General features: G+C 41.7%; 1 protein-coding gene across 2 annotated transcripts; it reads left to right on the top strand.

Annotated features, from left to right (window-relative positions):
* Positions 1–3,687: 3,687 nt before the first annotated feature.
* On the top strand, positions 3,688–13,760 carry LOC137259838 (galactoside alpha-(1,2)-fucosyltransferase 2-like). Of its 2 annotated transcripts, none has more exons than XM_067797463.1 (3): positions 3,688–3,803; positions 9,976–10,042; positions 11,965–13,760. In XM_067797463.1, exons 1-3 carry the CDS (start codon positions 3,786–3,788, stop codon positions 13,143–13,145), a joined length of 1,266 nt encoding a protein of 421 aa, XP_067653564.1. In that variant the 5' UTR covers positions 3,688–3,785; the 3' UTR covers positions 13,146–13,760. The 2 variants fall into 2 exon arrangements, with proteins under 2 accessions (XP_067653564.1, XP_067653563.1); XM_067797462.1 differs by having other exon boundaries at positions 3,697–3,803; positions 11,962–13,365.
* Positions 13,761–27,709: the final 13,949 nt, after the last annotated feature.

The following is a 27,709-nucleotide window of genomic DNA, read 5'->3' as shown; positions in this document are numbered from 1 at the left end:
ACCAGGTAAGACGCTGACAGGAACGACAGCATAATGGTTAAAGCGTCCGCACGTCACTCGGAAGACCCCCGCACGAGTACTATGTGTGAAGTCTATTACTAGCATCCTCCACCGAGCCAAAAAGCCGCGTAAAACTAAACACACTCCACTACTGGAATAATGGCCAAAAGCCGCGATAAACTAAACACACTCCACTACTGGAATAATGTCCAAAAGCCGCGTAAAACTAAACTCACTACTGGAATAATGACCAAACGCCGCGTAAAACTAAACACACTCCACAACTGGAATAATGGCCAAAAGCTGCGTAAAACTAAACACACTCCACTACTGGAATAATGACCAAGAGCCGCGTGAAACTAAACTCACTCCAATACTGGAATAATGGCCAAAAGCCACGTAAAACTAAACACACGCCACTACTGGAAAAATGGCCAAAAGCCGCGTAAAACTAAACACACTCCACTACTGGAATAATGACCAAGAGCCGCGTAAAACTAAACACTCTCCACTACTGGAATAATGACCAAAAGCCACGTAAAACTAAACACAGGCCACTACTGGAATAATGACCAAAAGCCGCGTAAAACTAAATACACGCCACTACTGGAATAATGACCAAGAGCCGCGTAAAATTAAACACACGCCACTACTGGAATAATGACCAAAAGCCGCGTAAAACTAAACTCACTCCACTACTGGAATAATGACCAAAAGCCGCGTAAAACTAAACACACTCCACTACTGGAATAATGACCAAGAGCCGCGTAAAACTAAACACTCTCCACTACTGGAATAATGACCAAGAGCCGCGTAAAATTAAACACACGCCACTACTGGAATAATGACCAAAAGCCGCGTAAAACTAAACTCACTCCACTACTGGAATTATGACCAAAAGCTGCGTAAAACTAAACACACTCCACTACTGGAATAATGGCCAAAAGCGGCGGAAAGCTAAACTCACTCAGCATTTGGGGCTTTTTCCATATTTAAACACAAGAATAGCATTTGCTTCCTGTTATTTAATGAATTCATCTGTCATGCATGTGTGCAAAGGACCGTCGGCCCCTTTACTGAATAAAGCATGCATACACACACAGACACACACACACACAGACACACACACAGACAGACAGACAGACACACACACACACACTCACACACACACACACATAGTATTTGCTCGTAAGTGGAGAACGGTCACAGCAATGAGCAATTTATATTGTAAATGTCGGTTACCTTATTATCAAAGACGATTCCAAATCCGTTTCACTGTCTAGACTTCACAAATCACGGGGGTTGGTGGGGGGTGTTGTTGGTGTTCCCCTTCTGAACATGATTTAAGTCATTGAATAATTTTTTTGTGTGCTGGCGGAGCAAAATGCGGGGATCAGGGACCCCCCACCCCCTACTCCCCTCCAACGTTTCGGTGGCATAAGAGCAATTCATGGAAATGGATAAATGGATATGAACGGCTTTTTCACAATGATGAAAAAAGTACATGCTTGATAATGAAAGGTAATAAACACTAGCTGGAACACGTGCTATTACGTTTATACTTCTTAATAGGGTCATTTTTCACAATACACCGATTGTTTACGAAAAACAATTAATTTCGTGACATGCCAGAATCACAAAGACTCTGTGACATATCACAGAGTTTCCGGGGCAAAACTCACAGACTCCACTCTCCTTATAACCAAGTCCCCACTATTGACTACATTCAGCGACATGCATATGTTGCTACGGTGCAGTGTTATTCATTGTGTACCAATGATCAGTTGATCCAAAGGCCACCGAGGAACAGGTGCTTGTTACATTTTGACGTGCAATATTCACATGAGTCGTCAAGTCCAAAGGTACGGGGGCTAGGGGAAATGCTCTCCAGGGAAAAGAAATTTCAGTGGGAGGAGGGTGGGATGGGGTGTGGCTTTATCAGGACTAGTTATAAAATTGAATCAACTGTTAAGATCCTTAGAAGATGGAATATTAAGGAAATATAATATGTATGGCTGAATACCTTCTCTGTTTAGAGGACGTTTCGGTGAAGGTGTGGGCACCGTACTCCAGCGAAGTCATATAAGGGGAGTTAACTCTTGTCTCCCATCTCCCATCGCTTCTGAAGTGACGAGATTTTATGTGGAGTTGACTGGTGGATGTATAAGTCAGCAAGTACCGTGCTGGGCCCACTTGCACAAAGCTATCTTAGCGTCTATATTGGAGAATGGGAGTTACAAGCATTGTAGCCCTATGCTCGCTTTGTGCAAGTGGGCCCTGATGTAGCAGCTTCTCAGCGTCTAAACTGTTTGATTGATTGATTGATTGAGTGAGTGAGTAAGGTTAGTTTTAGGCCGCTATTTGCAAAATTTCAATAATAACATGGCGAAATGGACTTCACATCTCGTACCCGTGTGGAGAATCGAACCCGGGGCTTTAAGTGACGAACTGTAACCACTGGGTTACACCACTGAGGACGAAGTCGCCGGTACTGCGTGTAAGTATACTGGCATTCACTCTCAGATAATACAATCAGGCATTCCCGCAACACATCGAGAGAGGCAAGGTAAGACACTGTCAGAACACGGACAGCACAGTTACACAAGACACAATACCCACCTACGAGAGGAAAAACGAAATCGGGTGCTTCCTTCTGGTGTATGTAATTGTTAAACTGCTAAGAGACGAAAACGGATTAAATTTTTTGCCATAATTGAAATTCGAAAAAAAACAATCACAACTGTTTTACTTTCTGACACCCATCACCCCAAACTGATGTTGTTAGCAATAGGAATAACAAGTGCTCATGGTTGATCAAGTCCTGTCTGGTGCAAAAGCGACGTTTCTGTATAGATACTTGTACCGTTTTCAGACATGTATATATACATTGCCAGGGTACACGAGGACTAACGGTACCGCACTAACAACGACAATGGCTGATAACCAAGATATTTAACACTGAAAACAAGTCGTTTCAAAGACGTTAATTGGTGGAATCAAACTAAAAATGCTTTAGGGTTCAACTTCTTTATTATACAAGGTCACAACGTTTCGAGACAGTTTCTAGTATCTTCTTCAGGTGAAGTGAGACTAGGAACCGTCTCGAAACGTTGTGACTTTGTGTAATAAAGGACTTGAACCACGAAGCATTTTTAATGAAAACAAGCATAACTATACACGATTCAAGCTAAGCAAAAATAAAGAAAACTTGTCAGGATATTAGGATACTGGTGAATAAGATGCCCATCGGTTTGCGAAATGACCAGTGTCCTGCTAGCCCGGTGCTTGTACAAATCCAGTCGGGTCAGTATATCTCCAGTAACTGGGGTTATCGGCTGGGGAATTTATATTAGGTATTTCTGTAAATATTTTACTCTGTCTCCAGCTTGTTATGATGCACGTTTATAACCTGCAGGATTATGATCTGAAAAACTGTTCATCATATTAGCAGCTAAACGATAAAACCCAGGACCACAGCCAAATTTCGGCCAGTGAATTAGTGTGTGGGCAAGCAATTTTCAGCTAGCCCGAATTTAGAATCTATTTCGCACACTGCCGGCGAGGGTGGGGATAACTAATTAAGGGTGGGGAAACTAATTAAGGGTGGGGATCAGTTAGAGCAGCGTCTGTATTAATGGGTCGTGCAAGCCCTCACGCTTCTCGTGTGAAGCGATGGAACCCGTGCTGCACGCGCATGATGTTACACGTGACCTTGGTAGGGTGAACAGTGTGTTTGACATGGAGACAACTGAGTGACGACAGTTTGGGGATATCAGCTGGCTGCGATGAATTCGGCTGATTATGTAAGTACTAATGGTAAACCCAGATCTAGACACCAGATCGCGGAAAGAGTTCCACCCGTAACCCCCTCTTTCCACCCAGAATATATCGACCTTACCCGGTGTAATATTCCAGCACTGAAATAAGTTCATTGATTGTTTCTTGCATCGGTTCCAGTTTATTGAATGTATATTTAGGGTGAGGTATGCATGTCAGTTTGTAATTCTGGCTTTTGATTGGGGTCGGGGCGCTGGTGCAACTTATACCTATGTGACTGACCACAACGGGAGTATGTCCTGCAGTCAGATCGGGGTCAAAGGTCGCATCAAACATCCTGGGTTCGGGGACCCGCGATCATTGCAGGCTGACATATAAACTAAAAATATCTTTCCAACATGAGTAACTTGACAGGTTCGTCTTTACGGACTACATGTTATCTGTCTCAGGCCCCCCTAAGTAATTGAAGGAATTACAGCAAATTTGAAGGAATTGCATCTCAAATGTAAACAAACGCAGCCCACTCGCGAAACAATTGCAGCGATATCGGTAGTTTAGCGGTAATAACAGAAACACATCGGCCCTATCGGAAGCAATGTCGGTAATACTGGAAACACGATCGGCCATCTTCGGAGATTTTTCGGTCGCGATCGGAAACTCACGCAGCAAAACATGGCGTCGTTGGAAGAAGCGCCCGTCTCGGTGAGATTTGTTTTTAGTTCCTACTATTACATTTTCATACTTATCCATCTTTGACCACCCGCGTTGAATGCGTTTAGGTATGAGGTGTTGTCGGGGCAATAGCTTCTGTTTTTAGGAAAAGATTGTCACTGCAGAAGAGTGTCACAAGTCATGCCCCTGGAGATTGTTTACATCTGAACATCGAAGTCGTGCCGATGATTACGAACATCATGAACATGCGCCATGAAGAAGTTTATGAGCCATAATTTTTCTTGCTACGAAGTGCAATTGACAAATTTAAACACATTTTACAAAAAAATGATGTTATATCTGGCGCACGTTCGTAATCATCGGCACGACTTCGATGTTCAGATGTAAACAAACTACAGGGGCATGACTTGTGACACTCTCCTAGAGTGACTATCTTTTCCTAAAAGCAGAAGCTATTGCCCCGACAACACCTCATACCTAAACGCATTCAACGCGGGTAGTCAAAGATGGATAAGTATAAAAATGTAATAGTAGAAACTAAAAACAAATCTCACCGAGACGGGCGCTTCTTCCAACGACGCCATGTTTTGCTGCGTGAGTTTCCGATCGCGACCGAAAAATCTCCGAAGATGGCCGATCGTGTTTCCAGTATTACCGACATTGCTTCCGATAGGGCCGATGTATTTCTGTTATTACCGCTAAATTACCGATATCGCTGCAATTGTTTCGCGAGTGGGCTGCGTTTGTTTACATTTGAGATGCAATTCCTTCAAATTTGCTGTAATTCCTTCAATTACTTAGGGGGGCCTGTGTCTGTATGTCTGTTTGTCTGTATGTCTCTATCTCTGCCTGTCTCTATTATTGCCTACCTGTTTGTCTTTGTATGCCTATCTGTCTCTTTGTCTCTCTCTCTCTCTCTGTCTCTCTGTTTCTGTGTGCTTCTGTCTGCCTGTCTCTATCTCTGTCTGTCTGTATGTCTCTTTGTCAGAGGACCCGTGAATGTCCCGGGGTAGAATAGGTCTTCAGCAATAAATGGCCACTATGCTTGTCGTAAGAGGCGACTAACGGGATCGGGTGGACAGGCTCACTGGCTTGGTTCACACATGTCGTCGGTTCCCAATTGCTCAGATTCGTGCTCATGTTGTTGATCACTGGATTGTCTGGTCCAGACTCGATTATTTCCAGACCTCCGCCATATAGCTGGAAGATTCGTCAGTGCGGCATAAAACTAAATTCACTCACCCACTCTTTGTCTGTTACAGGGTTCGAACCTAAGGTTTTGAGGTGGCAAATGTGCTATTCAGAATCCTATTGTGCTACCTGAAACAACTTGTTACCTGGTTACTTTTTAGTGAAACTGCTCGGCCGCTTACGTTCGTCAACTACCCATCGTTTGCAAAGGAAAGATCTCCATTTGTGCACTTTTACTCCTGATTTGCTCCTTGACTTTAAAAAGACAATGCACATCGTCTCACATCATTACTCGCATAACTGCGACATAGAACCAGTCAGCTCAGTGCGCATGTGCAGATGTCTGACATCGCTGATTCATATGTTTGCTGGACATTCCTCATTTCTGAAGTGTAAAATAAAATGTCGTCTTTTAATACAAGTAAAGATATTACTTTTGCATAACTTGATACATATAGGTAGACGGAGGTACTTCGTGAAGAATACTGTATATGATATATTTGACGCAATAGGAAATAATGCTGCCACCAGGTGAGGGACTTTGCTATCTATCTTTACACGAGGTAGCAAGCACTTGTTACTTCATCAAAAAGGTAATTTGAACACTGCTGTTTGTGTGCGTCTGCTTGTCCGTATCACTGTCTGTCTTTGTGTCTGTGTGTCTGTCACAGGAGGAGAAAGTAAATATACAGGACAGACGAATTCACTTGAAACTAATTAATAGCAAATGCATTATTCACATGTTTGTTTTAACTATAGCGACTGTTTAGCCATGTTGACTTTCACTTTTGAGTGACAAGAATTAAAAAAACATGGATTCCTGTCATTAGTGGAATTTTTCGAATTTGTGTGTTGTATTCTCTAATTTGGTCAATGGAAAGATCCCAGCTTGTAAAAATACACGGGTCTGTGTCTGTCAAATTGTAAGCCAGGGGTTTTGGTTTATTCCCAACAGCTGAGAATATAATACTCGAACAAGCATCATAGCGTATAACTGAAGAGTTAAGGTAGTATACTGAACATCATTGAAAACGCACCACCCCTAAAATTGTGGATTTCTAAGAGCAGAAGTGGGCAATCTATGTAAATTTTACATATTTGTGTAGACCAATGTTTGATAAAGAAAAGAAGCAAAAAACAATCAAGCAAAACAGTGAAGATTTAATGCAGCTGACAATGAAATAAAGATGGGGTCAAAATGGAAAGTCTGTAGCGTGTATGACCCCCGTTAGCAGCAACACAAGCTGTGCAACGTCTCCTCATTGAACGGATAAGTCTCTGAATAAAGTCCTGAGGCACTGCATTCCACTCTTGCTGCAAGGCATTGTCGAGTTCCCCAAGGTTGTTGATCTGCGGACGACGTGCGAGGCGTTGGCCGATGTAATCCCACAAGTGTTCGATGGGTGACAAATCTGGTGACAATGCAGGCCAATGAAGTAGAGGAATGTTGTTGTTAGCCAGATACTGTATCGAAACACGTGCAGTGTGGGCTCGTGCATTGTCATGTTGAAATGTGTGCAGATCTTGATGCTGGTGAAAGAAGGGAACGACGTTGTTCTGAAGAATGTTGTCACGGTAGTAAACGGCATTCACTCTGCCACGACAAACAATCAGAGCGGTTCTGTGGTGATAACTTATCCCTCCCCACACCATAATGCTGCCTCCACCCCACCGATCGGTTTGCACAACACAATCCTGATGATAACGTTCACCCCGTCGAAAACGCGACTCGTCGGAGAACACCACACCATGCCAACGTCGTAACAGCCACACACGATGCTGTTCAGCCCATTGTCGGCGTTCACGGCGATGCCTGTCAGTCAGGATGGGTCCAACGTAAGGGCGTCGACAACGTAACCCTAGGCCTGCCGCACGGAGACGGCGTCGGACGGTGGAAGCGCTGATCAAACCACGTCGACCCTGGACAGCGTTGGCGGTTCTGGCAGCGGGCAAGGTTCGATCCCGAATATGGCGCCGTACAATGTCTCGATCTTGACGAGGGGTGGTAACACGTGCCTGACCTGGGCGTTGCCGGTCCCTGCTGGTTCCTGTTTGTTGGTATCTGTTAGCAAGCCTCAGAATGGTCGAATGATGACACCCAAATCGTCGTGCAATGTTTCTGCTTGAAGCGCCGACCTGCAACATACCCAAGGCCTGTTCTCGTTCCTCTGGTGACAATCTTGGCATGGCGAAAAAACTTTACTTACGAAAGTACTGCGAAAATGAGAACGGTTTTGTGCCGAAGGTCATTTATACCCCTGAACAGCATGCTTTCTGCATGCAATTTGTGCCCTTCGTGTGTGATGTGCATGAATTTTGATGTTTTCATGTGATGTGTTCGATGATGTGTTCGAACGATCCGTTTTTTACTGTAGAGCGTTTTACGATCTAGTGTGTTATTATCAAAATTCCCACCATTATTTTTCCATTTCCAAAAGATTCTATTGCCTTATTTCAAAATTTACAGGTGGTGCGTTTTCAATGATGTTCAGTATATATCTGGTTCTGTACATTTATTTACCTTTGTGTTGAAATGTTGCCTGTTGAAGCACAACTGACCAAGTTATCGCGCGCTTTAGTGTTGGCTTGTTTGACTACCTTGATCAACCGTTATAATTCCTTATCATTATACTGCTGGTTTCTAGCAATACTGAAGTTTAAACCTAAAACTGCCTCCATTACACAACATATCTCTCCAATTAGGACGGAACTGGAGGCCAGTATCTTTCGTTTATTGGCGACCTAGCTTTGTATACTGGCGACTTTAGCGCGTATATTGGCGCCCCACTTTCACATACTGGCGCCCTATTACTGACCCTGTCCTAACGCAGAAATCAGAACAATAGTACCCCTGTTATTGAAATACAGAAACAAAAACGCAATGTTTTCATCCATTAATTACACGTCAAATGTCACTCTAGCACCGTCACGTTCCACAACAAAGTGTACAGATTTAACAGCAGTATAACGGGGATAACAACCCACTGATCTGCAGTCAAGTTGTACATACATTGCATAAAAGTAGCACTGTCGTCATATTTTGCTGTTTATTTTTGTTTGTTTGTTTTTTGTTTTTTTTGGTTTTTTTGGGTGGGTGGGTGGTGTTTTCAAATTTAAGATTTTTAAGCAATCACCATATTATTTCCTCACCTCAACGACATGTACTTTTGGTCAAGTCTGTATGGACAACGGGCCCATTCAAATAAAAAACGGTTTTAACCAACACGCGAACACGACTCCCACAATGTATTCTTCTCCTGTGGTGTGGTGACGTTACTTGGCCTGTGCCAGTGATTACATGTTTCTTAAACTCCTAAAAGCGACATCGGTGGTTAGGTTTACATCGACCAGTTTGGCGCAAGAATTTCTGACCTGGATGACACATGTCATCGGTTCCCATTTGCGCAGATCGATGCTCATGCTGTCGTTCACTAGATTGTCAGGTCGAGATTCGATTATTTACAGACTGCCGCCATATAGCTGGAATATTGTTGAATGGGTCGTAAAACTGTAAATCTAACCTCATTCACCCCTTAGAGTCCTTACTTCTGTGACAGACTCAGCGTCCTATTCAGATCATCAGATATACTTAATATTTTACTGCCTGACAGGGATTCATTCCATCCCTTTCATATTGCCAGGAATCTAAAAACCCTCACTGCTCATTGCTCTGTTATTTTTTGCGAAAGTTTCCAAGCTTTGATATTCAGAAACTGAGAGGCTTGCCAAACCGTTTGGTACACTCTCTTATTCTGTCTGTTAAGAAGTAAGCATCGGTTCATCATCATCTGCTCAACTATTCATGTGGTCAAATTCCCGTTCTAAGTTTTGCGACTCGCACAGAAAATCCTCATCTACACAGTTTATGCCCCTTTGCAGACTGACATAAAAACTGTCACTCGAAATGCTTCCATTCAAAAGCTTCGGAAAATGTATTTTGAGTGACAGACACAAGCAACCCTATTCGCGTAACATGGTTTGTTTTGTATCTCCCCAATACGCTGCACTAGAACGTGTTCTTAACGTGTGTATCGTGCATACCGTGCTACCCATGTATAGGACGCCAATATTGCTATTGCTGTGTTCGGGTTCAAGGGTTACGAAACTAAGGCGCCAGTATGCATGATTTTAGGTTTAAGCGCAATAAACTCCTTACATAAACACCAGCCAGGCACGAAATACGGAAAGACATCTGAAACATTATTTTATCTAATAAAGGATACCTGTCGCTAATGTTTTGCCATTTAAGAATCTTCTAACCACAAATATTCTGATGGTCTGATGATACTCGGAACACCAGGCAATTGAAGTGTGGGTGTTTATGTTTGCCTGCAGCGTGCGAGGGCGCCCACCACCGGTAGGATGAGGATTCTGTATGCCGGAAGACAAGCACGACGAAATCGTAAGTACGGATTGTCTCCCTTGATCTGATAAGGATGGAGTGTGAGCTTGAGTATTGTAATGTACAATGGTGATGACCTCGCATGGCGAGATCGACTGGGACTCTGTTGTTATTGCTATCACATAATGGCTGCAATGTTGCCGATGTGACGTTAACTATTGGTTCACTCACTCCGTGTTATTAAGTGAGATCCCCATGGCATTCAGTGGTTTCCCATCCCTAGTGTCCAGTAGAATCCCCCTTGGTGTTCAGGTGTTGTTCGGGTGGACTCCTCGCGTGAAAGACCTTTTGGCAAACAGTAGATGGTCTACATACATACAGCTGGGGCATTTGACAGTGTCTCCAATGCACGGCCCGGCAACAATGTCTTCACTCCCTGACCGGCATACTTGCCTGTCCAACTCCGTCGCATGGCAACTCCATGTGTGCCGACGACTGAGTCTCTGTGTGTTTACAGCGCGTTGCTCTTCCGTGCTGTCTACCCGGCTGTAAACAGCGGTAGCTGCAAGATGACTGGGGGGTCAAGCTGGCTTTCATTGATAGTGCCAATCCAGCCATGTGCATTGTATTGTGTTAAATTAGCCGAAACATCAATACAAGAGCCACTGCATCAATATGGTATCACGACGTCATACACAAGTCTCGTCATGTTCAATCAGCACATGCTTGCCATAAAAGGCAACTATGCTTGTCGTAAGAGGCGACTAACGGGATCGGGTGGTCAGGCTCGCTGACTTGGTTGACACATGTCATCGGTTCCCAATTGCGCAGACCGATGCTCATGTTGTTGGTCACTGGATTGTCTGGTCCAGATTCGATTATTTACAGACCTCCGCCATATAGCTGGAAGATTCGTCAGTGCGGCATAAAACTATACTCACACACTCACTCACTTGAATCAGCACAGATCCGAGACACACAATGACTGGTTCTGAGTCTACCTCACCTGTCAGAGGAGCCTGTTACTGGTTCTTGTCAGTTGCTGCGCAGACGTCGTATTACCATGGTGTCACGTTGCCATGACGTCACACTTAAGTGGGATTTTTAGTATTCCGAGTTGTTGATTGGTTACTGGTATTACGCAAAGGAATACTTAACACCCGTTTCCATAGTATTCGAGTGAGTGAGTTTAGTTTTACGCCGCACTCAGTTACGATCTGTCGTAATTCTATAGTTTACCACAAGCTTACGAATGTCGTATCGCTGCGAACACTTTGTGGATGGGGGCCAAGAACTCTAGGCTTATAGTACTTCTCTCAATGACTTTTCTATTTTGTTAGCTGTTCTACGCCGCACTCAGCAATATTCGAGCTATGTGGCGACTTTCTGTAAATAATCGAGTCTGGACCAGACAATCCGGTGATAAGCAGCATGAGCATCGATCTGCACACTGGGGAACCGATGACATGCCAAGCCACCGCCTACCACTGTGCAATACAAACCAATATACGCGATTTGAAACCATGATCGTTTGTTGAACAACTTTATCCTAAAAGTTTAATAACATCATATGATATAAATTCTCAATTGGCAATGTAAAATTACGTGTAATCTTAACTTCAACTAATTTGATTTACGTTTTTGTTCAAAGTGAGATTCATCGTTACGTATGTGATGCAATGTGTGATGCGTTTTTGTTCAAAGTGAGATTCATCGTTACGTATGTGATGCAATGTGTGATGCGTTTTTGTTCAAAGTGAGATTCATCGTTACGTATGTGATGCAATGTGTGATGCGTTTTTCTGGTGTCCCTTGTCATGATGATACTTGAATGTTGCTAAAACAAACGCGACAAAAAAAATCTGAAAGACTTACTGAGGGGGTCCTTACGACCCCCATCACTTTGTTTTTTTTCCCCAAATGAATAGCTGTGTCAAGCGGCGAAAAACCTTACTCACTCACAAACTGTTTTGTTTCAGCAGCATATGCTGTTGGTGTGTTCATCCTGCTCGTCTTTGCACTGATGGAAAACCAACTACACAGTGAGTACTATTCTGACGTGGACACCTCAGAAGTGAGGGCTCTCGGTGTCCGAGACTTCCGCGACCAACACCTGAAGCTTAAGGTCATCCATGAAGATGGCGACGTCAAAATAGCCAGTCTGGGAAAATCTCGACCCAGTCGCTCAATAGACAAACCACTCAGAAATGGGGGACATAAAAAATTGTCAGACAGACTCCATAACACCATTCGGAAACACAGGTACAGAAAAAACAGCTGGCAGGAAAAGCCAATTTTGACCATAAGGTTTGACGGTCGCCTTGGCAACCAGATGTTTGAATACGCGGCAGTTTATGCAATAGCACGCAAGAAGAAAATGAAGATATTTCTTACGAGGAATCACCAGCTTAACAAAATATTTCACATTGACGAATCGGTTATCGTGAGGAAACCTTGTGGCGGCTTCAGCAACGTCAACACACCTTGCTGTGGTTACGACGCTGAGGTGTTGGACAGAATACACAACAATACATGCCAGCGAGTATTCGGTTACTTCCAGTCCTGGAGATATTTCGACTCCGTGATAGCAAACATCCGACGTCAGTTCACGTTCAGACGCAATATAGTCCAGACAGCAGATGCCAAACTCTGGTCAGTTGTCAACAAACACAAGAAATACCCCTTCAAAACCGCAACTCGTGGGCGCTGTGTTCATGCGCATGCTCAGTCAAAAAGAAATGCATGCACCTTTATTGCGATACACGTAAGAAGAGGTGATCTCATGTTGCCAATCCGCGTCAAACAGGGCCGACGTGCCGCCCCGAAACAATTCTACCTCCGAGCGATGGACTATTTTCGGCGTCTTTATCACGATGCATTGTTCATTATTGGTAGCGACTCGCAGCAGTGGGCAGAGGAGAATCTTGCCGGTCCGGACGCCATTGTGCTCAAAGACATGCTACCGGAAGTTGATATGTGCATACTGAGTCGGTGCAACCACACTGTTATGAGTGTAGGGACGTTTGGTTGGTGGGTGGGATTCTTAGGGAGGGGGAAAACAGTGTACTACAACCGACCTTTCACAAACAACAGCGAGACTGCGGCCATGTACTCAAGGTATGAAAAAGACTTTATCCGGCCTGGCTGGATTGGGATGAGTTAGAGTTGGAGATGTCTCCCTTGTGGTGGTGGTGACTGCCAAGCGCTGATTGTTTCTTCAATGATGTCGACATTGAAAGCCGCGGGTTCTCACGCCCTAGCTGTGGCTGAGTTGAGAGAGAGACACATACAGATCCAACTGAACATTAGTGACCGCTTCCTGATCATGTTGAGACGAAAAGCGCTTTGGTAGAAATAAACCGGAAAACATTGTCATCAGTGCACTTTTTGGGATGATTTTGCTGTTTAACGCGGCCTGCAGTTTCTACACGGATGTATCATTCTCATACGTCTTTACAGATCCGGGCCAGAATTAAGCAGTGAGTGACTGGCGTGAATGGCAGGGTGGTTGGTTAGTGAATAATTGAGCGGTTGTGTGTGTGACTGGTTGGACGGATGAGTGAGTGTGTAGATGGTGAGTGATTGAATGAGTGGGTCTGTAAGTGACTGGCTGGACGGATGTGTGTGTGTGTAGTTGGTGAGGGATTGAGTGAGCGGTTGTGTGAGTGGTTGGGGTGGGGTAAAGTCATCACACAGCTGTACATCCAATTCGAACTCTGATTAAACGAGGCAACACCAGCATCTCTCACTGCTACAAACTGGTGGGCTAGCACCGTAACACTTGGACCCGTTAGCTACTTTATTATATAGCACCGTAACACATGCACCCGTTAGTTACTTTATTATATAGCACCGTAACACTTGCACTCGTTAGCTACTTTATTATATAGCACCGTAACACATGCACCCGTTAGTTACTTTATTATATAGCACCGTAACACTTGCACTCGTTAGCTACTTTATTATATAGCACCGTAACACTTGGACCCGTTAGCTACTTTATTATATAGCACCGTAACACATGCACCCGTTAGTTACTTTATTATATAGCACCGTAACACTTGCACTCGTTTGCTACTTTATTATATAGCACCGTAACACTTGCACCCGTTAGCTACTTTATTATATAGCACCTTAACACATGCACCCGTTAGCTACTTTATTATATAGCACCGTAACACATGCACCCGTTAGTTACTTTATTATATAGCACCGTAACACTTGCACTCGTTAGCTACTTTATTATATAGCACCGTAACACATGCACCCGTTAGCTACTTTATTATATAGCACCGTAACACTTGCACTCCTTAGTTACTTTATCATATAGCACCGTAACACTTGCACCCGTTAGCTACTTTATTATATAGCACCGTAACACTTGCACTCCTTAGTTACTTTATCATATAGCACCATAACACTTGCACCCGTTAGCTACTTTATTATATAGCACCGTAACACTTGCACTCGTTAGCTACTTTATTATATAGCACCGTAACACTTGCACTCGTTAGCTACTTTATTATATAGCACCGTAACACATGCACCCGTTAGCTACTTTATTATATAGCACCGTAACACATGCACCCGTTAGCTACTTTATCATATAGCACCGTAACACTTGCACCCGTTAGCTACTTTATTATATAGCACCGTAACACTTGCACTCCTTAGTTACTTTATCATATAGCACCATAACACTTGCACCCGTTAGCTACTTTATTATATAGCACCGTAACACTTGCACTCGTTAGCTACTTTATTATATAGCACCGTAACACTTGCACTCGTTAGCTACTTTATTATATAGCACCGTAACACTTGCACCCGTTAGTTACTTTATTATATAGCACCGTAACACTTGCACTCGTTAGCTACTTTATTATATAGCACCGTAACACATGCACCCGTTAGCTACTTTATTATATAGCACCGTAACACATGCACCCGTTAGTTACTTTATTATATAGCACCGTAACACTTGCACCCGTTAGCTACTTTATTATATAGCACCGTAACACTTGCACTCCTTAGTTACTTTATCATATAGCACCATAACACTTGCACCCGTTAGCTACTTTATTATATAGCACCGTAACACATGCACCCGTTAGCTACTTTATTATATAGCACCGTAACACATGCACCCGTTAGTTACTTTATTATATAGCACCGTAACACTTGCACTCGTTAGCTACTTTATTATATAGCACCGTAACACTTGCACCCGTTAGCTACTTTATTATATAGCACCGTAACACTTGCACTCGTTAGCTACTTTATTATATAGCACCGTAACACTTGCACCCGTTAGTTACTTTATTATATAGCACCGTAACACTTGCACTCGTTAGCTACTTTATTATATAGCACCGTAACACTTGCACCCGTTAGCTACTTTATTATATAGCACCGTAACACTTGCACTCGTTAGCTACTTTATTATATAGCACCGTAACACTTGCACCCGTTAGTTACTTTATTATATAGCACCGTAACACTTGCACTCGTTAGCTACTTTATTATATAGCACCGTAACACTTGCACCCGTTAGTTACTTTATTATATAGCACCGTAACACTTGCACTCGTTTGCTACTTTATTATATAGCACCGTAACACTTGCACTCGTTAGCTACTTTATTATATAGCACCGTAACACTTGCACTCCTTAGTTACTTTATCATATAGCACCATAACACTTGCACCCGTTAGCTACTTTATTATGTAGTACCGTAACACTTGCACCCGTTAGCTACTTTATTATATAGCACCGTAACACTTGCACTCGTTAGCTACTTTATTATATAGCACCGTAACACTTGCACCCGTTAGCTACTTTATTATATAGCACCGTAACACTTGCACTCGTTAGCTACTTTATTATATAGCACCGTAACACTTGCACCCGTTAGCTACTTTGTTATGTAGTACCGTAACACATGCACCCGTTAGCTACTTTATTATATAGCACCGTGACACTTGCACTCGTTAGCTATTTTATTACATAGCACCGTAACACTTGCACTCGCTAGCTACTTTATTATATAGCACCGTAACACATGCACCCGTTAGCTACTTTATTATATAGCACCGTAACACTTGCACTCGTTAGCTATTTTATTACATAGCACCGTAACACTTGCACTCGCTAGCTACTTTATTATATAGCACCGTAACACATGCACCCGTTAGCTACTTTATTATATAGCACCGTAACACTTGCACTCGTTAGCTACTTTATTATATAGCACCGTAACACTTGCACTCGTTAGCTACTTTATTATATAGCACCGTAACACTTGCACTCGTTAGCTACTTTATTATATAGCACCGTAACACTTGCACTCGTTAGCTACTTTATTATATAGCACCGTAACACATGCACCCGTTAGCTACTTTATTATATAGCACCGTAACACTTGCACTCGTTAGCTACTTTATTATATAGCACCGTAACACATGCACTCGTTAGCTACTTTATTATATAGCACCGTAACACTTGCACTCGTTAGCTACTTTATTATATAGCACCGTAACACTTGCACTCGTTAGCTACTTTATTATATAGCACCGTAACACTTGCACTCGTTAGCTACTTTATTATATAGCACCGTAACACATGCACCCGTTAGCTACTTTATTATATAGCACCGTAACACATGCACCCGTTAGCTACTTTATTATATAGCACCGTAACACTTGCACTCGTTAGCTATTTTATTACATAGCACCGTAACACTTGCACTCGCTAGCTACTTTATTATATAGCACCGTAACACATGCACTCGTTAGCTACTTTATTATATAGCACCGTAACACATGCACCCGTTAGCTACTTTATTATATAGCACCGTAACACTTGCACTCGTTAGCTACTTTATTATATAGCACCGTAACACTTGCACTCGTTAGCTACTTTATTATATAGCACCGTAACACATGCACCCGTTAGCTACTTTATTATATAGCACCGTAACACATGCACTCGTTAGCTACTTTATTATATAGCACCGTAACACATGCACTCGTTAGCTACTTTATTATATAGCACCGTAACACTTGCACTCGTTAGCTACTTTATTATATAGCACCGTAACACTTGCACTCGTTAGCTACTTTATTATATAGCACCGTAACACATGCACCCGTTAGCTACTTTATTATATAGCACCGTAACACATGCACTCGTTAGCTACTTTATTATATAGCACCGTAACACTTGCACTCGTTAGCTACTTTATTATATAGCACCGTAACACTTGCACTCGTTAGCTACTTTATTATATAGCACCGTAACACATGCACCCGTTAGCTACTTTATTATATAGCACCGTAACACATGCACTCGTTAGCTACTTTATTATATAGCACCGTAACACATGCACCCGTTAGCTACTTTATTATATAGCACCGTAACACTTGCACTCGTTAGCTACTTTATTATATAGCACCGTAACACTTGCACTCGTTAGCTACTTTATTATATAGCACCGTAACACATGCACCCGTTAGCTACTTTATTATATAGCACCGTAACACATGCACTCGTTAGCTACTTTATTATATAGCACCGTAACACATGCACTCGTTAGCTACTTTATTATATAGCACCGTAACACTTGCACTCGTTAGCTACTTTATTATATAGCACCGTAACACTTGCACTCGTTAGCTACTTTATTATATAGCACCGTAACACATGCACTCGTTAGCTACTTTATTATATAGCACCGTAACACATGCACCCGTTAGCTACTTTATTATATAGCACCGTAACACTTGCACTCGTTAGCTACTTTATTATATAGCACCGTAACACTTGCACTCGTTAGCTACTTTATTATATAGCACCGTAACACTTGCACCCGTTAGCTACTTTATTATATAGCACCGTAACACTTGCACTCGTTAGCTACTTTATTATATAGCACCGTAACACTTGCACCCGTTAGTTACTTTATTATATAGCACCGTAACACTTGCACTCGTTAGCTACTTTATTATATAGCACCGTAACACTTGCACTCGTTAGCTACTTTATTATATAGCACCGTAACACTTGCACTCCTTAGTTACTTTATCATATAGCACCATAACACTTGCACCCGTTAGCTACTTTATTATGTAGTACCGTAACACTTGCACTCGTTAGCTACTTTATTATATAGCACCGTAACACTTGCACCCGTTAGCTACTTTATTATATAGCACCGTAACACTTGCACTCGTTAGCTACTTTATTATATAGCACCGTAACACTTGCACCCGTTAGTTACTTTATTATATAGCACCGTAACACTTGCACTCGTTAGCTACTTTATTATATAGCACCGTAACACTTGCACCCGTTAGTTACTTTATTATATAGCACCGTAACACTTGCACTCGTTAGCTACTTTATTATATAGCACCGTAACACTTGCACTCCTTAGTTACTTTATCATATAGCACCATAACACTTGCACCCGTTAGCTACTTTATTATGTAGTACCGTAACACTTGCACCCGTTAGCTACTTTATTATATAGCACCGTAACACTTGCACCCGTTACCTACTTTATTATATAGCACCGTGACACATGCACCCGTTAGCTACTTTATTATATAGCACCGTAACACTTGCACCCGTTAGCTACTTTATTATGTAGCACCGTCACACATGCACCCGCTAGTTACTTTTTTATATAGCACCGCAACACTTGCACCCGTTAGTTACTTTATTATATAGCACCGTAACACTTGCACCCGTTACCTACTTTATTATATAGCACCGTGACACATGCACCCGTTAGCTACTTTATTATATAGCACCGTAACACATGCACCCATTAGTTACTTTATTATATAGCACCGTAACACTTGCACCCGTTAGTTACTTTATTATACAGCACCGTAACACATGCACCCGTTAGCTACTTTATTATACATTACCGTAACACTTGCACCCGTTAGCTACTTTATTATATAGCACCGTAACACTTGCACTCGTTAGCTACTTTATTATATAGCACCGTAACACTTGCACTCGTTAGCTACTTTATTATATAGCACCGTAACACTTGCACCCGTTACCTACTTTATTATATAGCACCGTAACACTTGCACTCGTTAGCTACTTTATTATATAGCACCGTAACACTTGCACTCGTTAGCTACTTTATTATATAGCACCGTAACACTTGCACTCGTTAGCTACTTTATTATGTAGCACCATAACACTTGCACTCGTTAGCTACTTTATTATATAGCACGGTAACACTTGCACTCGTTAGCTACTTTATTATATAGCACCGTAACACTTGCACTCGTTAGCTACTTTATTATATAGCACCGTAACACTTGCACTCGTTAGCTACTTTATTATATAGCACCGTAACACTTGCACTCGTTAGCTACTTTATTATATAGCACCGTAACACATGCACCCGTTAGCTACTTTATTATATAGCACCGTAACACTTGCACTCGTTAGCTACTTTATTATATAGCACCGTAACACTTGCACCCGTTAGCTACTTTATTATATAGCACCGTAACACTTGCACTCGTTAGTTACTTTATTATACAGCACCGTAACACTTGCACCCGTTAGCTACTTTATTATATAGCACCGTAACACTTGCACCCGTTAGTTACTTTATTATATAGCACCGTAACACATGCACCCGTTAGCTACTTTATTATGTAGCACCATCACACATGCACCCGTTAGTTACTTTATTATATAGCACCGTAACACATGCACTCGTTGGCTACTTTATTATGTAGTACCGTAACACATGCACTCGTTAGCTACTTTATTATATAGCACCGTAACACTTGCACCCGTTAGCTACTTTATTATATAGCACCGTAACACTTGCACCCGTTAGTTACTTTATTATACAGCACCGTAACACATGCACCCGTTAGCTACTTTATTATGTAGCACCGTCACACATGCACCCGTTAGTTACTTTATTATATAGCACCGTAACACTTGCACCCGTTAGCTACTTTATTATGTAGTACCGTAACACATGCACTCGTTAGTTACTTTATTATACAGCACCGTAACACATGCACCCGTTAGCTACTTTATTATGTAGCACCGTCACACATGCACCCGTTAGTTACTTTATTATATAGCACCGTAACACTTGCACCCGTTAGCTACTTTATTATGTAGTACCGTAACACATGCACTCGTTAGCTACTTTATTATATAGCACCGTAACACTTGCACCCGTTAGTTACTTTATTATATAGCACCGTAACACATGCACTCGTTAGCTACTTTATTATGTAGCACCGTCACACATGCACCCGTTGGTTACTTTATTATATAGCACCGTAACACTTGCACCCGTTAGCTACTTTATTATACAGCACCGTAACACTTGCACTCGTTAGTTACTTTATTATACAGCACCGTAACACATGCACCTGTTAGCTACTTTATTATGTAGCACCGTCACACATGCACCCGTTAGTTACTTTATTATATAGCACCGTAACACTTGCACCCGTTAGCTACTTTATTATGTAGTACCGTAACACATGCACTCGTTAGCTACTTTATTATATAGCACCGTAACACTTGCACCCGTTAGTTACTTTATTATATAGCACCGTAACACTTGCACTCGTTAGCTACTTTATTATATAGCACCGTAACACTTGCACCCGTTAGCTACTTTATTATATAGCACCGTAACACTTGCACCCGTTAGTTACTTTATTATATAGCACCGTAACACTTGCACTCGTTAGCTACTTTATTATATAGCACCGTAACACTTGCACTCGTTAGCTACTTTATTATATAGCACCGTAACACATGCACCCGTTAGTTACTTTATTATATAGCACCGTAACACTTGCACTCGTTAGTTACTTTATTATATAGCACCGTAACACTTGCACTCGTTAGCTACTTTATTATATAGCACCGTAACACATGCACCCGTTAGTTACTTTATTATATAGCACCGGAACACTTGCACCCGTTAGTTACTTTATTATATAGCACCGTAACACATGCACCCGTTAGCTACTTTATTATATAGCACCGTAACACTTGCACTCGTTAGCTACTTTATTATATAGCACCGTAACACTTGCACCCGTTAGCTATATTATTATACAGCACTGTAACACATGCACCCGTTAGCTACTTTATTATATAGCACCGTAACACTTGCACCCGTTAGTTACTTTATTATATAGCACCGTAACACATGCACCCATTAGCTACTTTATTATATAGCACCGTAACACGTGTACCCCTTAGTTACTTTATCATATAGCACCGTAACACTTGCACCCGTTAGTTACTTTATTATACAGCACCGTAACACGTGCACCCGTTAGCTACTTTATTATACAGCACCGTAACGCTTGCATCAGTTAGATACTTCGCTGAGCTAGCACCGCAACACTTACACCCGTTAGCAACCCTTGTAGGTCCGGAATAGAATAGGCCCACAGTAACCCATGCTTGCCTTAAAAGGCGATTTTACTTGTCGTAAGAGACGACTAACGGGATCGGGTTGTCAGACTCACTGATTTGGCTGACACGTCATCGGTTTCCAGTTGCGCAGATCGATGCTCATGCTGTTGACCGCTGGATTGTCTGATCCAGACTCGATTATTTAGAGACCTCGCCATATAGCTTGAATATTGCTGAGCGCGGGGTAAAACCGCTACAGCAGTTAGCTACTTTACTGAACTAACACGGTAACATTTATACCAGTCAGCTGCTTAATTGTGCCGGCACCGTAACGCTTACACCAGTCGGCTACATAACTGTACTAGCACCATAACACATGCGCCGTAACAGAGAGACAGACATATATATTCAGTAATGTGGGTCTAACGGCCTATAATATAATTGACAGATACAACATTTTACAATCCCACGTGTTAGTTTCAAGAATAATGCTTAAACAGGTGTTTCAAGAAAAAAAAGAGGGAACAGAGCAACGAATTTACTAGCATGTGGATCTTTAGACTGTAGTACATTTATCCTGCTTTGTTCACATTGAGGTATGGCATTCAGCTGCGGCAAGTACTCTTGGCGAATTTCATTATATTTTGTACATTACATAAAAACATGATATTCATCTTTAATCGCTCCAAGATTACAATTTATACAGATACTCCTGGTTATACAATTGTCCTTATTTCATTTGAAAGAAACAATTTTAAAATTAAGCAGGGATATTCTGAATTTATAAACTACTCTAAGGAGAGACTTATCATTCAGCTGCAAAATATAAAATTCAGGCTCCAGATTTGTTTTCAGCTTACAGTAGTACGATAAATAATGAGAGTTATGAATAGAATCATGCCAAGTGTGTTTGCACATATCAGTTAATCTATCTCTAAATATATCTGCATCACCAACAGTTTGTGTTATTCACACAAATGAAAACGATCACATCTATGTGTATACAATCACATCTATATGTATTTTGCACTTACTCTATTACAAGATGGTAATTGTAGGCCCAAATTTCACTTGCGTATAATACAACGGGATTAATTTTATGATCAAATATTTCACAGGCTGTAGTAAATGAGATATATCTATTCTTACTAAATAAATGAAAAACAGACGCCATTGCTTTAGATGCCTGTGTAGCAAGAGTATTACAAGCGTTTGACCATGAAAGCCTTGAGCAGAATATCAACCCTAAGTACTTATAGTATGTAACACTTTTTAGTTGTTTATCCCCAAAGTACCATTTCCCACATCTCCGCAATATGTCACCGTTTCTAAATACTTTTATATTTGTTGTTTGTTTTTTTGTATACACTTCAAGACTCCATTTTTTTACAAAAAAACTGATCTAATACATTCAGTTGTCTTTGTAAACCAGCTACTGTAAATGCAAACATTGTAACACCATCTGCAAACAATAGCATCATTATGTCTTCAATATCTTGGCTTTTAGATACTCCATGATCGCATTTATTACAAAGCAATTACAAGTTCATTTATGAAAAAATATAACTAGCACAGGGTTTAAAACACAACCTTGGCGAACACCACAGGAAGTTTCAAACTATTGCGTGATGCCTTCTTTAGATTTTACACAAGCTTTAACTGATGAATACATACTCTTCAGTATGTTAAACATTTTGCCAAGGCAACCTTCTGCAACTAACGTGTATAACATTTTTTTCCTGTTAATGTAACCAAAGGCATTTAAAAAATCGACGAATGTCACGTAAAAATCAGCCACCTTTTTTTACAAAGATATATATATATATATATACATACATACATACATACATACATACATACATACATACATACATACATACATACATACATACATACATACATACATACATACATACATACATACATACATACATACATACATACATACATACATACATACATACATACATACATATACTACCGACAAGAAATAAGGGAACTAATGAAATAATAGCGAATTTGAAACTGCTTTAAATATCCACTAAATCAATTTTAAGCGTCAAGTTCAATATCTGGTGTGTCCACCATGTTGGGCAACACATTCACGGCACCTTGATGGCATTCTGTTAATCAATTTCCGGATGGTTGCCCGTGGTACTGCCCGCCATTCCTCTTGGAGAGCTGCACCAAGCTGGGCCAGGTTGGCGGGTCCTGGATCCCTGGCGTACACCCTTCGACCAAGAACGTCCCAGAGATGTTCAATTGGGGAGAGGTCTGGGGACTTAGAGGGCCAGTCCAATTAAGCGGAGACAATTCGGGCCCGATGTGGTCTGGCATTATCATCTTGGAATACAAAATTTCGGCCGATAACTCTAGTCCATAGAGCCACAACAGGACGTAATATTTGGTCAACGTATCGCTGACCAGTCATGGCTCCGGATCCGTTAATGATGACCAAATCTGATCGTCTGTCATGTGTAATCCCACCCCGCACCACGACAGTAACACCTCCATATCGATCATGGTCAAAAATTGCTGCTCTGGCATATCGCTCCCCGCTCCGACGCCAACAACGTTTTCTGCCATCTATGAATCGTAGGCAAAACCTTGACTCATCAGAGAACATGGTGTAACGCCAGTGGCGCATAGCCCGTCCCTGATGCTGCCTAGCCAATGCCAATCTTTGGCGCTTGTGGTGAGCTGAAAGGGTGACACCCTTAAAAGGCCGTCTTGCTTTCAGACGAGCTTGATAGAGTCGGTTTTTAACGGTTGAGGTTGAAATGCGTCTTCCAGTGGGTGTGCGGAATTCTCTATTGATGGCAGGGGCCGATTTAAACCTATCGCGTAGAGCAATAAACGTAATGAGACGATCCTGTCGTGGTGTTGATTTTGGTCTACCACGCCCAAGTCTCGTTGCAACCCCACCCGTTTGACGGTACTTATCCCACAGGCGTGAAATTACACTTTTTAATTTACCCATCTGCCGGGCAACTTCACAAACTGATGTCCCCGCCCCCCTCTATCATCCCCACAATTGTCCATTTTGTTGCTTCACCGAGATACTGCCTCGGTGGCATTTCTGTCAGTGAGTGTCAATCTCTATTGCATTAGTGATTGCGACTTCTCCAGTACATTTACAGGAGTTAACGTCTGTATGCACGTGTAGCACGTGCTGGGCATGCATTATGCGAAATTCCATTGTCATTGGATGTTGCGTTTGGGAGATACGCCACGATAACGGACCCTGTCACAGTCAAAGTCATCTACATTCAATTTCTTGGTTCCCTTATTTTCTGTCGGTAGTATATTTGCTGCACAACGACTGTAGGATAAAACATATTGTCTACGTAGAGTAATCCTGACGGAAAGATACTTGAGACTCCGAAATCAAATTATTAACATCCAACAAAATTCTTAATCGTTTTTTTCTAAAACAGACGTTAACACTTTACCAATAAAATTTAGCAACGAGATCTCCCTAAAATCATTGATTTCGGATTCGATCTGCTTCCAGACTTAAACAGAGGGACAATCATTCCAATATTCCACACTTCGGGAAAATGACCTGTATTTAATATCTTATTAAACAGTAAGTGCAGGTATTTAGTAACAGTTGTAGTGTCAGCAAACTTATGAATTTCTGTTGAAATACCATCTTCGCCAGGAGCCTTGTTTCGTTTCAGCATACCAGTACAATCTTCAATTTCTTTTTCTCTGATTTGACCTGTTAACAGTTCATAGGTCAGGTAGGGTCAAGTTATTACAATGGTCATAGGGATGAGAAAGTAAGAAATCAGATAAAGTTTCATAAAAAACATTGTTCTCACTGCCTAGGGCAGGACATAGTAACGATGTGAAGTAACCAGATATCGGGAGAAATGCCACTTTGTATTCTATTACCACATATCATGCATTTCAAAGACTTCCAAAACTTTACAGTCTCCATACCTTGCTGCAGTGCATATATCATCCGCAATTATCTTATCGTAAGAATCGTTTTATTATGACAACATTCACGCTTTGCTGATAAGCATTTCTCAAAATTTAACTGGCATTTACGGATATTTACGGATAGGTAATGCTTTCCGCTTAGCCGTTTTTCTTATTACGACAATCGTGATCAATCTCTTTGCCTATTTGGGCTTGTATTAAACAATGATCTAGTTGGGGAACAATATATGAGAATATCACCCATTTTCTTAGCAGGCAGGTTAATATCGACATCTAACAATATAACAAAATCTTCAAATGTACTTGACTCGATTGTATGAATGAAGCAGTTATTATATTCCGAGACAAAGGTTTCAGGGAGCATCTGTACACGCAGAAACATCAGAATCTAGACCCGAAAATAGGCTGGATAAGACGACAACAATATGGTCCGACTCAGTGCGCTCAGGTATTTGGAAATCTTGCACGTAACCGAACATGTCAGTGGACAAAATACAATGGTCCACAACACTTGTACCCATATTGGAAATGTATGTATACAAACGAGAAGCGGTCGCGTTACAATATGTATACCAAACAGTTTACACAATTCGAGCAAACATCTGCCGTATTTATTTGTAATATCGTCTTCTGAGTTTGGAAGTTTTTCAAAATTGTCCGTGTTATATGTATCACCAACTGGAGAGTATTCACTGCTATCGTCAGTAACAAAGTCAGGATCTAACCCAGATCTCGCATTTGGGTCACCACATAAAACAAATTTACTGGAATCCCCATAATCACGCTTAATATGCAACAGTTTGTTTTGCAGGCGGTCGACAGCATTGTCTTCAGATTTGTCATACGCAGGAGACTTTTCAGGATGAATGTATAGAATACAAGAAATATATTTTCACTAGTCTGGGAAAACCGGTTATTAACTACCTTCAGTATAATGATATTATCTCAGTGTGCATATACCCTTTCTAAAGTATCTTCAATGCCTTGGCGGATCATCACACACATGCCACCAGACAATCTTCGTCTGGCGCTCTGTCGTTTTGCGTTGACCTTTCAGTGCACATGGTTTCAGGAAAACAGGAAATATCGTACATTGAACAAAATGTTACAAAGTCAGGCCATTGTATTTTAGGCAACAGACCACACAAATTCCAAGCACATATAGAGATGTTATCAGCATCATGAACACGTTTTGATTTTTGTGAATTCACAACTGTCCTTTGTGGTAAGGGTGTGTACATCCTGGTCAGCAGGGGACATTGCAGCTGTTGCATCACCTTGCCCGCCCCTCCTGTAGTTGTCTGGGGGTCCAGTTTTGTTGGGTTTCCAGTTTCGGAGTTGACCTGTTTGGAGCAGCGACTCGCTCTCTTCATCATAAATGAACACTTTACACTCAATTATAAGTTTGTTGTAGCTCATGAAAGAAATCTTGCTTCCATCTCTGGCTTTCTTCATGAACGGGAAGAGACATGGCCTTAACCATCTCCCTCTCTCAGTATAGTCGTCAGAGACTCGGTGCTCTCTATCCCCCTTTAAACAGTCCCTCGCAGATTTAAGAATGGTTGACTTGTCCTTATAGTTGGCAAATTTCAGAAGTATAGGACGGGTGCCACGCATTGAAGGAAGGCGATGAGCTTTATCTATTAGCATGTCCACAGCCTGCGTTATGTTCACTATTTTCATCTTTCAGTGCTGATATTTTGTTTTCGTATTCGCCTGTAAACACGTCGAGATTATTGCCAAGGGAGGTAATTTGTTCCTGGATAGCTTTCAGCGTTAAAGCGAGATCGGCTATGACCGACGGGTTTGAGTCGATTTTAACTGTCAAACCTTCTCCACTCACATTCTTAGTTGAGAGTCGTGTCTGTACTTTATCAGGCTGAGGGGGGTAACGAAGGGGGTAAAGGGGCCTGACACAATCAGCACACAAATGACAACAACACAATTCGCAGTCCAGTTTCTATGCCGCCGGTGAGCCGTTTAACGGGGGCCACACGCCTCCCAGTCTTGACTCGTGGACAAAATGTACCGATTTCAAGTCTCCAAACTTCAGTTGGGACACCCATAGTTAAGCATAGGATACACACAACACTTATATGTAATTGTAACCGGTCGTATTGGCTCAATAACTCACTTTAAAGACGTTTGGAGCTTTTATTTGTCTCTGTTGATGTCAGCATCCTGCATGTGACGATCACATGCACCGCAACACGAGTATGAGTTAGCTACATTTTTGGACTGGCACCCTTGCACCACTTGCTACGTTATGAGTACTGACAACTGGCATTAGTAAGGCATTTCAGTGGGCTGGCAATTGGTATTAGGCATTTTAGTGGGCTGGCA

The sequence above is a fragment of the Haliotis asinina genome, chromosome 13 (genome assembly GCF_037392515.1).
Source record: "Haliotis asinina isolate JCU_RB_2024 chromosome 13, JCU_Hal_asi_v2, whole genome shotgun sequence".
Taxonomy (NCBI): domain Eukaryota; kingdom Metazoa; phylum Mollusca; class Gastropoda; order Lepetellida; family Haliotidae; genus Haliotis; species Haliotis asinina.
This window is presented reverse-complemented; position numbering and strand designations above follow the sequence as displayed.

What these genes read in the sequence shown, in the direction of transcription:
- LOC137259838 (XM_067797462.1), top strand. An exon ending in AAGACAAGCACGACGAAATC is followed by an intron (nt 10,043 to 11,961) that starts GTAAGTACGGAT and finishes GTTTTGTTTCAG; the next exon opens with CAGCATATGCTGTTGGTGTG.